The sequence below is a fragment of the Battus philenor genome, unplaced genomic scaffold (genome assembly GCF_028537555.1).
Source record: "Battus philenor isolate CCGP_79_NKW_IND1 unplaced genomic scaffold, ilBatPhil1.0.hap1 SCAF_17, whole genome shotgun sequence".
NCBI classification, from domain to species: Eukaryota; Metazoa; Arthropoda; class Insecta; order Lepidoptera; family Papilionidae; genus Battus; species Battus philenor.
This window is the reverse complement of record NW_027181679.1, coordinates 3,921,127-3,939,012: the sequence shown is the minus strand read 5'-3', so window position 1 is coordinate 3,939,012 and position 17,886 is coordinate 3,921,127. Positions and strand designations below refer to the sequence as shown.

The 17,886-nt window shown below is 32.0% G+C and overlaps 3 protein-coding genes across 3 annotated transcripts; 1 reads left to right on the top strand and 2 right to left on the bottom strand.

Annotated features, from left to right (window-relative positions):
- Positions 1-170: 170 nt before the first annotated feature.
- Positions 171-9,864, bottom strand: Sf3b2 (splicing factor 3b subunit 2). Its single transcript, XM_068762795.1, has 13 exons — positions 9,002-9,864; positions 7,604-7,737; positions 6,847-7,010; positions 5,960-6,155; positions 5,503-5,712; positions 4,567-4,769; positions 3,320-3,470; positions 2,881-3,084; positions 2,270-2,345; positions 1,660-1,828; positions 1,196-1,302; positions 679-881; positions 171-309 (listed from the first exon to the last, which is right to left on the bottom strand). The coding sequence occupies exons 1-13, from the start codon at positions 9,723-9,725 to the stop codon at positions 241-243; spliced, it is 2,610 nt and encodes an 869-aa protein (XP_068618896.1). The 5' UTR covers positions 9,726-9,864; the 3' UTR covers positions 171-240.
- A 434-nt stretch (positions 9,865-10,298) lies between these two features.
- LOC137919634 (ubiquitin-conjugating enzyme E2 J1-like) lies at positions 10,299-13,271 on the top strand. Its single transcript, XM_068762751.1, has one exon. It carries the CDS (start codon positions 10,438-10,440, stop codon positions 11,194-11,196), a length of 759 nt encoding a protein of 252 aa, XP_068618852.1. The 5' UTR covers positions 10,299-10,437; the 3' UTR covers positions 11,197-13,271.
- Positions 13,272-13,395: 124 nt separating this feature from the next.
- LOC137919633 (eukaryotic initiation factor 4A-III) lies at positions 13,396-17,299 on the bottom strand. Its single transcript, XM_068762750.1, has 5 exons — positions 16,980-17,299; positions 15,196-15,531; positions 14,589-14,811; positions 13,913-14,167; positions 13,396-13,760 (listed from the first exon to the last, which is right to left on the bottom strand). The coding sequence occupies exons 1-5, from the start codon at positions 17,128-17,130 to the stop codon at positions 13,508-13,510; spliced, it is 1,218 nt and encodes a 405-aa protein (XP_068618851.1). The 5' UTR covers positions 17,131-17,299; the 3' UTR covers positions 13,396-13,507.
- Positions 17,300-17,886: the final 587 nt, after the last annotated feature.

The window sequence follows — 17,886 nt, the reverse complement described above, 5'->3', positions numbered from 1 at the left end:
GCACATGTCTAAAACCATGGCACTGCTTCGTCACTTCCAGAAAAAAAATTAGCAGAATTATAAAATTTGATGATTAGAAATCGAAGATTTCGTAGAGATAAGATTTTTGTTAAAATAGGTATAGGTAATATTGTTAAATAAATAAAACATAGAACATTTTTGGAGTTTTATTTATTTCTATCAATTAACTCATTATACTTATGAAATTAAAATCTATTTCTAAACACAAAATGAACATGTTTAGAATTTGAATTCCTTGTACTTCTTTGCTTGTTTTGAATCTGTATTCTGTTGACGTTTCCTCTTGTTCTGTAAAAAGAAAAATAATTTTATTAAAAAATACCTACATACTGTAAAACTAAAAAAACTACTAAACCTTCGACAGTAAAACCTAATTGCACAATTTTATAAATATTTGTGTAATGTGTTTCGGGTTGTAATTGTGTTTCGGGTTATTTTATAAAGATTTAATAAACTAAAAAATCGACAATTTGTTAAGCGCAGCATAGAACATCCCCTCCCACATGGTTTATGGACGACCTTATGGTCATGGCGCTGCAGGCTGCTTCCAGCCAGTACTTTTGGAAACCTATGGGTGAGGCCTATGTCTAGAGGACGAGCTACGTCTTAAATGATGATGAATGAGAATTAAAATCAAAAACAATGCAAGCTACTTACCTTTTGGCGTGCAACATGGTCTGCAAGCATATCGGACAGGTCTTCCTTGTGACGCGGTCGCTGCTCGCGCAGATGTCGTTCGTAGCGTGCCGCCACCGCCTCGGGCTCCAGCTCCAGTTCGGACGGGTCCAGCGTTACTTCCACGCCGCCCTCTCCCGCGCCCGACACGCCTCCCGAAGCAGCCGCGCTTGCTGTTCGCTTGCCTGATACATAAATTGTACAATACAGATGTAAGAAACCTATTATTTATTATTATTTTTAAAGTATTAGTTCTAATCGTTATTTTTATTATTTTCTTCAATAATCTGTACTACTAAAGCAGTATTAATTGTAAAAAATGTTGACTACCATGAAAGAATTTTGAAATTATGAGATATTTTTTGCTATTTTGTCTTTTTTTATAAAGTGAATTATAAAAAAAATCTGGTCATTATAAAATGTGAATCAATCATTGGAGGTCCTTAAGTAATTAAATATATAAATAAATATACAAGGGTGAAAATTTAAAACAACAAACCGGGATTCGCGGCGTTTATGTCGTACACATGGGTAGAAGCCATCATCCCCGACGTGAGCCCCACGCGTCTCTCCGGCAATACTTGGTAAAGGGCTGGTGTGTCACCGCTGCAAATAAGAGATATATAACTAGTTTATAATATATAATTAAACATATGACAGGATTACTTAAATTTCGCCATTGCAAAAGAGATAATCAAATAAGTTTTTACATTTGTGTGAATTCACTTCCATTTTTATGTCTGAATCAAAATATCTTTATTCAACGAGGCATTCACACGCACTATTTAATAATCAATTAATTTTAACATTATGAAAATGTCAGTGTAGACAGTCTGTGAGTAAGCTAAGAGAATGCTGACCTACTGTAAACAAGTGGCCAAAAACTTCACAGCTGCTTATTGAAGAAATTATATATTTTATATGTAGCCCAAAGCGTTACTGTAGAAATGGAAATGTTCTTACCCCTCGACGTCACTATCGAGCTTCTTCTTGCGCAGCTCAATAGTGTCTGGCGTTTCAACCCCAGGTGGTACAGAGCTGATGCCCAGCGGTGTGACTAGCCCCTCGCCTGGTGTGGCCGTGCCGGCCGCGGCTGCGCCTGGGCCAGCTTCTTCTTCCGATCCAGACTCCTCTACAAATTTCATCAAATTACAACAAAAGCACAAGAAATATTTTCGTTATTTAACTTATAACATTTTTATACACTCAATGTTCTTGGTCGCTATCACCGAAGCGTATATATACGCGGCTGCGTTTGGCATTGCAACTAAATATTTAAGTATTAATGGCATAGTATATGCTAACAATATTAAACAATGTTGATAAGCACTTATAAAACTGTTAAATTGCTTTCTTTTTGTTAGTAGTTGAAATTTTTCATAACTTAAAAGCAAAGAAGGAAAACAATTTATCGGTGTGAAAATTCTGAAATGGCTTTCCCCTATTTTAAACATTACCATACTGCTTTTAATTACTAAATAATAATGCTGATTAATTATTTTTTAGACTTTTATACCATTTTTACACTTCTTTTATAAATGGGTTAATAGTAGTTTTGTTTGCATTGACTCACCTTCTTCAGATTCTTCCTCAGACTCAGATTCAAGCTCGCCCCACATGGTTCGGTCAATATCTTGATCTTCATTGTCCTGTCATAAAAATTACGATTTTGTCACAATGTGTCATATGGAAATGCTGTCGTAATACTATGGAATTTGTTTATCCCATAACTTTACATCATACTGCAATTGTCAAAAAGGACAGGGTCCTGATGGTGTTATTATCCTATTTTGTAATTAAAATATATTTTAATGCGGTTTAGTTATTATGAAATCAAATACATACAAATAATTTATAGGGCCATATGATTTTCAATAAAGCTATATTCGTTATTTTTAAGGCGTTGTAAGATTTTGATAGTGTAAATAAGATTACGTTTTGAGGAAGGCAATATTTATGATGTTGAAGACTTGAAGATATCAATTATGCAAGGCGGGACTTAAGGCGAATTCAAATAAATGTAATTCAAACAAAATTAAAGTATTACTTGGCTTCAAGTATCATATGACAATTATGTTTGGCAGATATGGAGAATAAGCTCAGAATACCCATTTTGCATATTATTACTTATAGAGATAAGTCTAAAAAATTATTTAATACATTATTTCTAAATATGAAACTTACGTCTTGCCCACTGCTTTGATGTCCAAAGACATCACCGTATAGTGGTTTACCAGCTTCATCGACAGGTGGCTTACCCCATCCACCAGCATGGTACCCAAAGGCGCAGCCCTCGGGTATTGGCGCATTGAGACCCGGGATCTTAAGATTAGGGTACGATGGGGGAGGTCCATAACGTTGCTGGGCAATCAACCAAGGAGGTGGAACCTGGAAAAACATTTTACATTATTATTAAAATATAAATTCACGTTTTTTTTTAACAAAGAAAAAACAACAGAAAACTGCCACCTACCTCACTATTACGGTATAGAAATTGAACGAAATATCCTAAATATTATTTTTTTTTTTTCAAAAATAGCAATAATGGCGAAAAACTTTACTACAATGTCTCCAGATATTCTAAGGTTGTGCATTTTTCGTTGATAAAACAGTCACACCTTACCTTATGTGATCCAGGTCCAACAGGCATACCGAGAGCTGTCCGCAACTCTTCTGACAGATCACCAGGTTTTTTCTCCCGTAGTCTAGTCTCAAACTCCTTGCCCTCATAGTAAAGATCTCCATGGATAGTCATACGTGGTTTAGTTTGCCATCTAAAATTATATGTAAATTTAGTCAAAAAATAAAGTAATGCGAGAAGAGTTTTTATTTCTTATGAATATCCAGATAGTAATAATAAACAAACAAAACTTCTTTATTCAGTGAATAAAATTAATCAATCTCATATTTGTGACGTTTGTGTCCTAAAGTGGTCGCATTATATTTATTTAGCTATAGTTGCTGTAAATCTTCTTACAATTCGTTCGCACGCTTTTTCTCTATTTGCACGCTATTTATTCGAACAAACAGTGAGCGCCCTTTTAATCTTTTTTTTGGAAAGATGTTGATAAATAATAATTATTCGGAAAATGTTTTTAATGAAATCCAGTGCCAATATTGTAATTAAATATTGTATAAAAATTATATAAATAAAATATTAATCAGGATGCATGTTTGCCCAAAGCAATTATTTTATAAAATTATTGAGACAGCTGAATTAGGAAATTTAATAAATGAAAAATTAATTTTAATAAAAAAGAAGTGTAGATTTTTATCTTATTCGCCCGTTTGCAAAATTCTTTTCAAAACAATTCCACTCTAAACCAATACAAATTTAGGTAACCATGCAACCAAATTTTCAATCTATGATCGTAAGCTAATTTATTAATTACTTACCCATAAGAGATAATCCAGCAAAAGATTTCTTTTATCATAATCTGTATGTAATTAGGACACACAAAACCAGTGTTTAACTGGAAAGCAATTAGATCAATATAAAAAAGTATTCATTTACTTTTTATTGATCTTATTGAGAAAAAAATAAATGTCGGAAGGGACTGAACCGAAATAAAATAAGTTAAATATCTAAAACCTATAGCTATTGAAATTACAGATATATATATTTCGTTAAATTAATAAAAAATATAAAGAACTTCAACAAAAACATGAAATCAAAAAGTTTTATCTGATTTCCTATCTTACTCTCATTGTAGTTTTAATTTCACCAAAAAAAATATTTTAATTTTATGAAAATAACCTAATTTAATTCTTTATTATCGTAATTTTTTAGTTCTACAATTTATTGCAACGAAAAATACTATTCATCTGTGTAACTTATTAGAAAATATAGAATAAAATCAATGTTCTTACTTGAAAAAGGCGTCATGCAGCTTCTGGTAATCAATATCAATTTTTCCCAATTTCGGACGAGTGCGTTCGCGCATTTTGGCCTTCAACGTCTTAGTTTCTTCCTTATCTTGTAAAGAGGCGCGCATCTCCATAATGCCAGTCTTTTTAATAAAATCAGGCAGATCAAATGGTGGCTTCTCAATACCTCTCTTTCCTTGTAAATACTGCAAACAGATTCAAGCAATGAAAAGAAAATGATATAACTGATGCATGTGTCACATTATTAAGACATTTGGTGGAACATACCAGCAACAAAGTTGATTGGTGCACCAGTAAAGGAAAATGTTAACAAATCTAATAGAGATGGTGGGCTGACGATATAATCAAAAAAGTAGTGAAAACAAACAGCAGTTCAAAGGTAATGACGAATATTTATGAAATAGACTGAAGACAGTAACCAAGAGCTGTAATAATATTACTAACATTTCAAATATATAATTAATGATATGGAATTGAGAAGCCTTTTCGATTTTATTTTATTATAATTTGCACTGTTAGGTTTAAAAGGCTATGATGAATCACCGGAATATTTTTTGTAATGAAATTATAAAAAAATATAATTAGCAACTATCAATTTGTAAAAAAAAACTCATGAATTTGTGGCATAAATTAAAATAATGTTGACCTTGTTAGTACTAGCTAAATCTTATTTCTGCAAGTTTTATTATTACAAGTTCTATTATTTTGGAGTGTAATTCAGTTCATTAATCTCGATTACATGAAAACATGTGATTGGCGAATATGATTACAACCTAGCGATTCATAATGAGGTGATAGTTTTCTGTAAACCAATTACCTCCTTATAAATCGTTTTGGTAAATGAAGGTGGTATCTCAAAGATATTTTAATACCTACATTTTAAGAGTTAGTAAAAATATAAAATATTTCATCCCTTACCTTACGCTTGTAGCACCAATGTCGAGGAACCTGTACGGTGTTCCGGTGCGCCTTCAGCTGCACGAGCAGCTTGGGATCGCGCGCCGTCACGTCATACATCTCCACCACGTCCGGCCGAGACACCAACTGTTTCAGCTCCGCGACCGACAGACGCGACAGTTTCTTTAACTTTCGCTTCGAAAGACGCTCTTTCTCGTCCGCCGCATGTTTCTGTGTACCAAATAAATAATATAATAAATATCAACTATATTTTTATTGGTTCCTAATATTCTTATCCACATAGTATAATTTAAAGTGACCATGTGTATGACATGAGAGGAACGCCAAAAAAGACTAATTTAATAAAAACTGGAATAAGATTGAAGTCCCTTATATTTTTTTTATTGGAAGATTAACAAAGAACTATCCTTTAGGCCACAGAAATACTATTATTTTAATGATTAAAATATATTTTTACCTCTACAGCTTCCTCATCCGCAGCAAACTGGTCTTGGACTTTCTCCAAAGGTTTAGAGCTGGTCTTTGGTGTATCTTTACCAGCCTCTTCCTTAACATCCTCCTTTTTTTCTGTGATTTTAAATGCTTCCAGAATACGGTGGAATTGACGATACATTGGCTCAAGTTCATGGAACTGTATATTCTCCTGCACATATCTGATGAAAAATAGGCAATTAGAAATTGTATAACTTATTTTGTATAAATAGCATATGTAAACAATTGTGTCTATGTTAGTTTAAGATTGTGATTATCCATAGGATATGAGTTAAATCAGTTATGGGTATAAATTGCATGAACAATAATTTGCTACCAGATAAAAACAATAAAAGAAAACAGCTTAATCATGGAATAAATTAATAACTCATACAAACAAATGACATTCATCAACAATATTTGAATATTTGTTTAGAATAGTTGCTGTCACCATCAATATTTCATATGATGTTGATAGATATTTCAATATATAAAACACCCAGCCAAAAAAGTAATTTTTTTTTTCAAATAAAAATTTAAACAATTGTGTAAAACTTACAAAAATATTTTGCTCAATCTTAAATCATCTCAAATCAAAAAAACGAGAATGTGAAGACAGCCCAAGTGTCTAATTAGATCATACCAGAGTTGATCGTACCATATAGGTAGCTAACAATTGTGAGGGAAGGTCATAAGGTCATACGGTGGCACCTTCCATTATGTCATCATCCTCAGATGAGGAATATGTCACAAGGAGAGAGAAGAGAGTGTAGAGTAAGTAGGCTCACAGTTAATTGTTGTTGATTTCAGGAATAACATTCGCAACAACTACAAGGGAATGTTTTACATTTTAAAATTATGTGAAATACTAACTCAATTTCAACTTCTTTTTCATTTTCTTTATCACTTGACTTTTTGGCGCCATCCTGTTGCTCACTTTTCTGTTCTTCATCCTTTTTATTTTCATGTCTCTTCTGTCTGGCAGCCTTCTTCTTCTTCTTTTTGCGTTTATTTTTACTTGCTTTATTAGCTTGTCCCTAAAATAGAAACAATATGGTAATAACAAATGCTATTAATCCTCTGAGAAACTATCAGATACTAACTAAAGATTAAGGTTTGACTCTTTTTTATTGGAGAACACCTGTTGGCCTAGCTTGTCTATACTCAAGACTCAATATTTTTAATTATTCCATTGTGCATCTCTGATAACTTAAGAGCTCACACAACTCATAAACTGATTTTAGCAAAAAGTATAAACTCATATGATGACATATAAATACGAGGCAGGGTCACTAAGAATGGGCCTCATAAAAAGGCTTAAGGTCACTTGGAGAGCAATGGATAGGGCTATGCTCAGAATTTCGCTGTGAGATCGAATCAGAAATGAGGAGACCGAAAGAACAACCAAGATCACCCACATAACTCGAACAATTGTTCATCTTGTAGGGCACATCACTCATGCAACCGTTGGCCATTGAAGCCAAAATGTTTTCGAATGGCGACCAAGAGATGGTAGAAGTGTGGTAGAGTGGAAAGGAACTACTGGGTGTACCTGTGACATAGTTAAGGTCGCGAGAAGGTGCTGTAAGATTGCTATTTCTTAATCATTTTGTATAAAAAAATTTCATACCTCTTGTTTGGAAATAACAGGTGGTAACGGAGCCTCTGGAATGTTCTCATCATCAGAATCACCTTCATCTTCTTCTGCATCATATTCAGTACTAATGACTGGGGCAGGTGGTACTTCTACAATAGTTTCTGATTCTATTTAAAAGAGAAAGTGTATTTGAATATATTTTTGTTGTATTTCTACCCCAACTTTATTTGTATTTTAAACAATTTTGTGTGTGATTTTTGATGTTGTAATACATGTAAACTAACTTGTCTAACTCATAGAATTCTCTTTTAAGGACTATCATTGACTAAAAAAAGATTCCAAAGCCATCTTATATAAAATAGGCAATTATATTAATTTTATACAACTATATATTATCTATAGTTAATCACATATTAAAATTTAATTTCCTGTAAAGATGCAGCTTCCATATTTTGATTGAGGCATGCTTGATTGCATAAATCATGTTATCTAACAATTTCCAATGACTTACTCATGATTGTAAACTAAAATTTTTTTTATATTTAACTGGGTGTACCAATTCATGCATTGTTGTTATGCATCTAATTAAAAATCTGAACAAAAGCTGATTTGGTAACTCAAACATAAGCTGATAAAAACATATTTTTATAAACCTTCCTGGGAATATACCTAAAAAATTACCAAATTTTCACAGCAATCAATCAATCAATTTTTATCGGATCTATGGTTTTTGAATCTATCGGGTACAGACAGATTTACATATAGAGATGTTTTAAAGTGTAATGTTTATTTATTCCTTAACACATTCCATGCCATGTGGGTCATGTACGACCCCTGCTACACTTTTTGTTCAGGCCATTTGCAGTTCTCATTTAAAAACAAGATTCTTAAAAGAATGAATTGGAGGATTGATTACAGATCACTTCACATATATGTATGTGCAATGTGTATTAAAATTTATAGCTTTTTCCACTAAGTATAGCTTTGCAATATTGAAAAAGTGTAAAACATACATCTTAAACAACTTTTTTTATTTTTAGAGTGTGGGTTGTATAAGCCTCATGCAGCCTTAATGAAAAATATTCAAAATTGCTGTGGCATGGACCATGTTAATATGAACATAAACATTATAGATGGCTAGAAAATGTTTTTTTTTTATATTTACATACAATGGAGTAATTCATAATACAGTAGGGTTTAGATTCACTAATAAGCCTAATAAATATTTAATATCCACTAGTACTGTACCCATCAAAGGTAACCTTTAAATAATTACATTTATTCAATATTATTTAATCAGGTGTACCTGTGATTTTAAGCATATCTTTATTTTAAATTATAAAAAAAAATATTTATAATCTAACGTTATTTTTTAGTTAACCCATTTCCCATTGGGAACCTATACTTTAGTAGTTAAAAATACATAATTACCAGTGTCTTTTCCCTCTTCATCACCTAATGCTGCTTGTCTTTGATCTTTGTAAGCAAGGGCTTCTTCTAAGGCCTTGGGCAGTACAACTCCACCAACACCAACTGGTTTATTTCGAAATTCCTCAGGAGTGTCAATCTTCATTGTTAACAATGATGGCAATGAAGCTGCAGAACTTTGTTGTGTTCCTGAATCTTCTTCTTCAACATCTTCCTCCTCACCTTCATCATTATGTTCATCCCAGCCAGGTGGACCATCCGATCGATTCTGTCTCCCCCAACCAGGTGGAACGGAACCTTCCCAAGGACCTATTCCTGGTGGTCCCATATTAGGAGGAGGCCCCATTCCCGGTGGACCCATATCCATGCTCATGCCTTTCATATTCGGCCCACTGCGCATAAGACCAGGTGGCATCCTTGGTCCCATCCCAGGTGGACCCATGGGAGGCCCCATGCCCATACCTGGAGGACCCAAACCAGGTGGTGTCGGTCCTAATCCAGGAGGTCCCATACCCATCATACCGGGAGGGGGTCCCAATCCAGGAGGCATATTTGGTGGTCCACTTTGCGTACTTACAGGAGGTATTTGCCCCGTCGGGCCCATCTGCGAGGGTGTTATATTACCCGGACCCATAGACCCGGGTGGCGGAGGCATTGGAGGAAAATTAGGCATACCGGGCGGTCCCATCGATCCATTATTAGAAGAACCCGTACCAGGGGGCTCCATTATTTAAATAAAATTACGAGCACCTAGTTGTGGTTACATCAACTTGTTATCATTTATTATATATAAGCCGACAAACCGATTTGTTCTTATCTTTATAAAAAATCAGTTTAACAAGAGAAGTCCATAATATCGACGCCAGGTTATTAGAGACTTTGACAGTATAGTTTTTAAATCCAGCGTAAGCGTATTTCAATGGTTTAGAATCGAGTCCTTTACAATGATCATCGTAATAGTTTTTTTAACAAACTTTTTAATCAAACAATTTTATTTCCTTTCTGAAGAATGGATATTGTATTCAAAGTCAATTTGTAGCATTTTTAAATTACTTTCTAATAATAAAAAAATAATTTTGTTTTATTATTCAACACAAATATGTTTTTTATTTATGACAATAAAAATTGTATATTTATTATTATCAATTTACACGATTTTTGTTTATAAAATAAGGTTGGAAGTTTATTTGAAATGAGATTTAAAAAAAGATGACATGTTATTATGCTATACAATTAAAATTATCTGTATTTTTAACTTATTTCAAATTAACATCTGTGCGCTTGTGATTGGTACATAAGGTTTCGTCACCAGTTTACTACTAATTACAATACATATTACAATTTCAGAAAAATCTTGAGATATAATATCATTACGTATTTTCGAGTATTGGTTTTGCATTGATAATAATTTCTGGAACTATTATTTGCCTTCGTGGAATATGGCAGATATAGGAGAAAAATACAACACGAAATGTCCTGGAGTGAAAAGACTAATGCGCGAGGCCTTGGAATTGGCTGAAGCAACCGAGGAATACTGCGCTAGACCTTTAGAAGATAATTTGTTTGAGTGGCATTTCACTATTCAAGGACCTAAAGGTACTGACTTTGAGGACGGAATCTACCATGGACGAATATTGTTACCGAAAGAATATCCTATGAATCCTCCACATATAATACTATTAACACCTAATGGTAGATTTGAAGTAAATAAAAAAATATGTTTGTCAATTTCTGGACATCATCCAGAAACCTGGCAGCCATCTTGGTCTATAAGAACTGCTTTATTGGCTTTAATTGCGTTTATGCCTACTCCTGCCGAGGGAACTATTGGATCCCTTGACTACAGTTCAGCAGAACGAAAAGTTTTAGCAAAAAAATCAAAGAATTGGACTTGTCCTCAGTGTGGAGAAATATCTAATTTATTATCATCAACTGCAGCAAAACCGATAACAGAAGAAGAACAATCAGTCTTAAACCAGATAGCATTCAAAGGAGAGGAGGAACAAGCTGCTAAACCACCTGTGGAAGAGCCTGCTACTGAGGTCATAGAACCACAAGTTATGGAATCTTCTGATAATACAACTACTTTCTTAGACCAACTAACAGAAATCCTTGTAGCATTGCTTATTGGAGCAATAGGAATTTTTATATACAGACGCTGGAATTCACATCAAACTACAACTGGTGAAGACTTGTAATCACTCTGTCTGGATTTTAACAAGAATCAATAGCAGTGTTTAAAGTGACAATATTTAAAATGCATTGCCACTTACTGTGGGTTTTTGCATATACAAAAAAGGGGCCTTTCTGTTGTTCTAATTTCATTAAGGTCATTTTTATTTATGTATATTAAGCTTCATAAAAGTTATCCTGTACATAGAGGATATACTCTTGTGGCAATATTGTAAAATACACAGTAATTTTCCTAAAATTTAAAATGATACCAAAGTTTGCTCTAGGAGAGTATAAAAAATTGAGGTTTTTCTGTAGCAGTTTTAACATTGTATTGGATTTATTAAAAATAGTTTGCTCCTTTTTCTAGTGCTTGGACTCCATCGGATTACCAATACACATACCAAGCATGGATCATAATAATATGACTAATATAAAATCAGAATTTACAGATATGTCTTAAATTTTAAATGAGAACTTAAATTTTTAAGTATATTTACACCTCATATGGATTTTCAAGAGCTAATGTAATCTAAATTGAGCAAAGTTGTATTCTTTATTTGAGAGGGGATGCTGTCTCTCCTCTCTTTGGTCTCAAAATGTTTAAAGGTTAACAATAATGAGGCTATTGACATTTCCTTTTAAGACAATTGGTAGTACTATGCAGTAGACAAAACACTACTTATTGGGATATTAGCCTATTGACCAATTACTCAATTTTAATGTAATGGAGGAACTTCTTTCTTATTTAATTAAGATGAAGGTATGGCATCGGATTCAGTACATTGGAAATATTAGCAATATGATCAAATATAATTGGTTTAAACTAATGTTCATATATATAAGGTGTTGGAACACCATGCAATAAACACGATACTCTACAAAACTGAAGCCAGTTGATTTTTGCGATGTCTTACTCTTCAGCCCATTATGCCAAATCAAACCCCGGTAACTATAATGGGTAACCATAAAATGTCCAGTGCTAGCTGTAAACAAGTCTTGCTTTTGCTACATTCACATTAAATGTGACTTAGTTTAATGTAAAGGATGTATGCAGTAGGCAAATGCAATTTTCAAAAAAAACCATATATATTTAATAGTAGGTATGTATTCAATTATTGAAGGCTTAACAGCAACGCAAATGCTTTCAGCAGCCCTATAAATGTCACAAATCACTGGGCTTCAGTGCCGGAATAGTTAAACCATTGAAACAAATGCCTACATATTTAGTTAGTTAAAAAGACCTGTAAAATGTGTTCTTTGTCAATTTTGCTTTTAAAATAAGTGTATAAATTGGTGATTTACGATTTGCCATATGAAAAAATAATAGATGCATTTGTTAGTAAAACAAACAATTGATAAGGGTAAAATTTTTATATTTAAAATATCTACCTTTTCTATTATCTTAATTTTTAATGTGATGTTATTTGATTTAGTGTTTATATCTTTAGTCCTTTTAAAATATATTGTAAATGATTATAGGCTATATGCAAAGGACTTTATTTAGCTTTTTGATTTCATGTAGATGTAAATTATTTATTTGTGTTAAAAACTAGGTTATAAAAAATCATAGTAGTTAAATTTAATATATGAACATTACTTATCAAATAAATGGTTCTCTGTAAATTTCACATTATATTGTTTATGACTTTGTGGTTATAATATATTTTTACTAGATTTAAAGCCTAAAACTGTCTAACAGGTATGGTTTTGTATGTTAACCTTGTTAAGGTTATTAGAAGACGCTGAATGCAGGCCGCTTCCTGCTGGTTCTATTGGAATTTATGGAGGGAGGCCTACATCCAGTAGTGGACCTTGTATGGCTGAAATGATGATTGCACTTCGAAACCCTTTTTAATATTTGATAGTTTGACTGAAATATTAGTGTTCAAAATAATTGTTTTTAAACTATAACAAGGATTTAACCTACTTTTACCAATTATTATTGCATGATATCTAGTAACATTCCAAGAGCTTAAATGTGTCATTCATTAAATCACATTTTAGCAGTTATTTTGTCACTATTTGATTATTTCTGTATATTTACAATTGTATGCCTAATTAAGTTTTATTTTGTAATATATTTAGAATAAAATTTCCAAATTAAAGTTATTTAATTTTTCTATGAAACTAAAGTATCTTGGTAATTAACATGTACCACATCAAATAATTTTAAAAAGTTGATTTCTAATCAAGACTAAGTACAATGAAATGAAACAAATATTTAGAAAAATCTATATTAATATTGTGGATACACGAAGGTATTATTTGGTAGGAAATGAAACATCCACCAAAGTGAGCCAATAGTTAATAAAACCTATTTAAATTATATGCAACTTATATTAAATCTGCAACATTCATTGGCATTTCGTCAATTTGGGTAGAGTAGTACTGTTCAATATCTCTCAGGATTCTTATGTCATCGGATTTGACAAAGTTGATTGCAACACCTTTGCGTCCAAAACGACCAGATCTACCAATTCTGTGAATATACAATTCACGGTTGTTTGGAAGGTCGTAGTTAATGACTAACGACACCTGCTGAACATCAATTCCTCTGGCCCATACATCTGTCGTGATTAAGACGCGGCTGCAAAAAAAAAAAATTATTAAAATTGCAATAAAAGTCGTACTTATACCAAGAAGTTTGAATGTATATATTAAAATAATTGAATGTTACTGTACTTAGATTTTAATATACTGGGTATATAAATATAATATGTAAACTGAAATTCATGTTACCTTTGTCCGGAACGGAATTCTTTCATAATGTTGTCTCTCTCTTTTTGTGGCATATCTCCATGCATGGAGCTGACAGTAAAGTTTGCTTCTTGCATTTTTTGGGTCAGCCAGTCAACCTTCCTCTTGGTGTTACAGAATATGACTGCTTGGGTAATGGTCAGAGTGTCATATAAGTCACACAGAGTGTCAAACTTCCATTCCTCCCTTTCCACTGCCACAAAGAACTGCTTGATGCCCTCTAATGTCAATTCATCACTGTTGACAAATTTATTGTTTTTAATAATAGAAAGCATATAAAATTAGAACTGTGTTTACAATAACTAAAATTAAAGGACACAGTTTATCATAAATAAAGGTTGTTTAATTTAAATATGATTTTACTATATTATTTTTCCAAAACTCATTCAATTACTAGTTAGAGTACTTTGCAATTAAGACTACACTCTTTAAAACCAAACCAAAATGACCTGTGCCAATCTTGTGTTCAATCTCTTGTATCTAATCAAACACTAGGTACATATCTATTCCATTGTTTAACATTAATTATAGATATATATAAGCACAAAATTATTTAAAGCTAAAACTTAACCAAAATTAGTACCATAATGATTTTTTTTTCTCATTTATGCTTCCTCTTTTTTCAGTTTTACTAAATATTATTTTAAACAATACAAACCGTTTAACTAATATTCTGATAGGATCTGTCATAAATTTTGATGTCATCTCAAGTATTTCATGGGGCAGAGTGGCAGAAATAAGAACAACCTGTGTTGCTGGGGGTAAGTAGCGATAAACATCATATATTTGTTCTTTAAATCCTTTATTTAACATTTCGTCAGCCTCATCAAGGACCAGCATTTTAATTGATCTGGTGCGCAGTACACGTCGTCTTATCATATCTGCAATAAAGTCATTTTAACTATCTGTAAAAATGTCATTCTAAGTCAAATAGTCAAACATTTTTATATTGCCCTAAAAATCTAGTGTAGCGCCTACCTAATCAAGTCAAGAAGACGGACGGAAGTCTAGGATATTTTTATGAGATCATATCCAAAACTAGAAAATCTATAGACAAATGAAAATCTATAGGGCTATGTCCAGCAAAAAAAAACTTGGCCTCAAAGTTTTTTCTACTTACCTCAAATTTTAATATATTATTAAACAATTATAAGTATATTATATACTAGTATTATGTCTGTTTCTGGAATTTATATATTTTTAAAGTTTAGGATTAAGACAGATTTTAATGATATACACCTAATTATAAGAAAGCATTAACTTACCAAATACTCTTCCAGGAGTACCAGAGACCACATGTTGACCATAATCTAATTTCCTGATATCCTCTCCAAGATTAGTACCTCCAATACAAGCATGGCATTGTACATTCATGAAATCACCCAAAGCAAGAATAACCTTTTGAATCTGTGTAGCCAATTCGCGAGTTGGAGACAATACAAGAACCTGTGTTTCCCTTAGAGTGGTGTCAAGAGATTGTAGGATTGAGATTGAAAAGGTAGCAGTTTTTCCCGTGCCTGACTGAGCCTGAGCAATAACATCTCTGCCCTTAACAATTGGCTGAATACTTCTCTGTTGTATAGCAGATGGTTTCTCAAAACCTGTGAACATTCAAACTGTAATATAACAACCATAACAAAATTTTTGTTTACATGGACAAATGTATTTTTACGAGACTCTTTAACCTTTAACTATGGACGTCATTTTTTTGTCACACTTCCATGGACGCGCGGTCTCTCGGACCGCTATGTTCTGAAGTCCAAATATTACGTAAATATTAATTTTATTTGTACACTTTTGTATTTATCGTTTTTTAGATATATTAAAATTAAATAATTTCGAGGCCTTTTATCAATCTTACCTTATTTGTAAATAAAATAAAGCATACTAACAATTAAAGGCACTTTTTGGCGTACATTTACTAGAGATCAATTTTAGGACGAAAAACTCGAATGAATTAAACTTTTTAGAAAAAATAACAATCAAAACTATAAATCTAAGGATTCACCTAATATAAAAACGAATAAAAGTCTTCTCAAATTAAAATACAAAATTTTTGACAGTGGTCCAATTGCTTAAAATTATTGGCAGTCTTTGCACAAGGGTTTGGAACACTGTAAACATATGACCTGCCTACAACTTATACAAGTGTAATTGAAATTTCTCTTTAGTTTTGGCCGACAAAGACAACATGTTTTTCGCTTTAATGAATCTCTCTCTGTAATGTACCCCTTACTAATAACAGTTTTAATTAAAATCTTAAAAATATCACTGCAATCTTGATAAATGACCGAAATTGATTCACAATACATGATTAACATTGTTGTATTTAGTCCTCAGTAGTATGTATAGTGGTAATATGTAACTCCAAATATCTGGAGACATTTAAAGGCAACCAAGTCTCAGAGCCCATACCATCTTTAGTATAAAAGCTATCATGCTATTATAAACTGCTTGAATTTGATGATTGTTTCTACAAAAATGAAATATTTTAAGCACTTTTGAGTTTTTATCATATTTTAATGCATTACTGGGTATAGATTTAAACACAATGCAACTTAATATAAAACTGTCTCATGATAAATTATACCTAAAGAGTTTTTGCGTTTAGGGAATAAATCCAGAGTTAAAAATTTAACCTCTCACATAAAAATTTGCTATTATCAATCATCAATATTGATATTCACTTATTAGAATACACATCTTCGAATTTACTCAATATTTATGGTATAAGTACATATATTTGTCATACTTGTAACAAAAGAATTAACATTAAAACAACTAGTTGACTATAAATAAGAACAACAATATTCTATAGGTTGACAAGAATATTTATGTTTATGTTCGGAGTTCCTATTCTTATTCTACATCGGTCATCTAGCATATTTTTTAGAATTAAGGATTTAGAATTGCATTAACATAATACTAATACACCGGATATTAGTATCACGCGAAAACGATTCTAAATCTTTAATAAAAAAAAAATGTGCGTTGATACTTTCTAAAAAAAAAGAGGTAAAACAAACCGCTTGAATACTAATTAACTTACCGTAAGTGTATATTCCTCGTAGTAATTCATCTCGCAAACCCATTGAATCAAATGTAGGAATGACTTCCACATCTTCACTTGTGTCGAATTCAACATTCGATAAATCTTCTGATATTATTTTACGATTAAATGATACTTCTGACGATGTCATTTTTCGTTTTTATCAGTTTAGTTTTTAATAACTTTCTGTAATTAATGAGGCAATTCCACGAAAACAAAATGCACGCACGAAAGGAAAGTATCACGAACACTATGATCCTGTCTAATAAACAAATATAGAGTATACACGATTATGGCTAAGCATTGTAGCAGACATGTACAGTCGACTTAATGTAACTAGGCCAGTTCACACAAAACAAAATGGCGGCAATGGAAATTAACTTGAAACCTCACTAATTCATTGATCTTGTTTTTAATGTAATATTTATTCAATATAACTTTACTTAAGTGATTCCATTAAAATTTTTTATTATTTTATTACTACTACTACTTTAGTACACCCCATGCGATTTAGTGCACTATCATAAACATGCGATTTCCCCAGAGCATGTGTCCAGTCTGGCCAATTTAAATTACGATTTTTATATAAATCCATTTACTAATAGTTATTAATTTATTACATAAAATAATATTTTAATTTTGTGTTAATGGAATAATGATGATGGTTATCATTTTGTAAATAATTATTATTTTGTAAGTATTATAATATTAAATTAAGCATAATCGTAAAAAACATTAAATTAACAATTAATTCAAAATGGTGAACAAGTACCGGTGACATATTTTTGGAAATCCGCTTTTTTCGAATGATGAATTATGAAGTAATTATTTTGAAAGACTATTACGAATATTTTATTTTTCATTAAAAAAATTACAAATGGCTTTCTTATTATCAAAACATTATTTT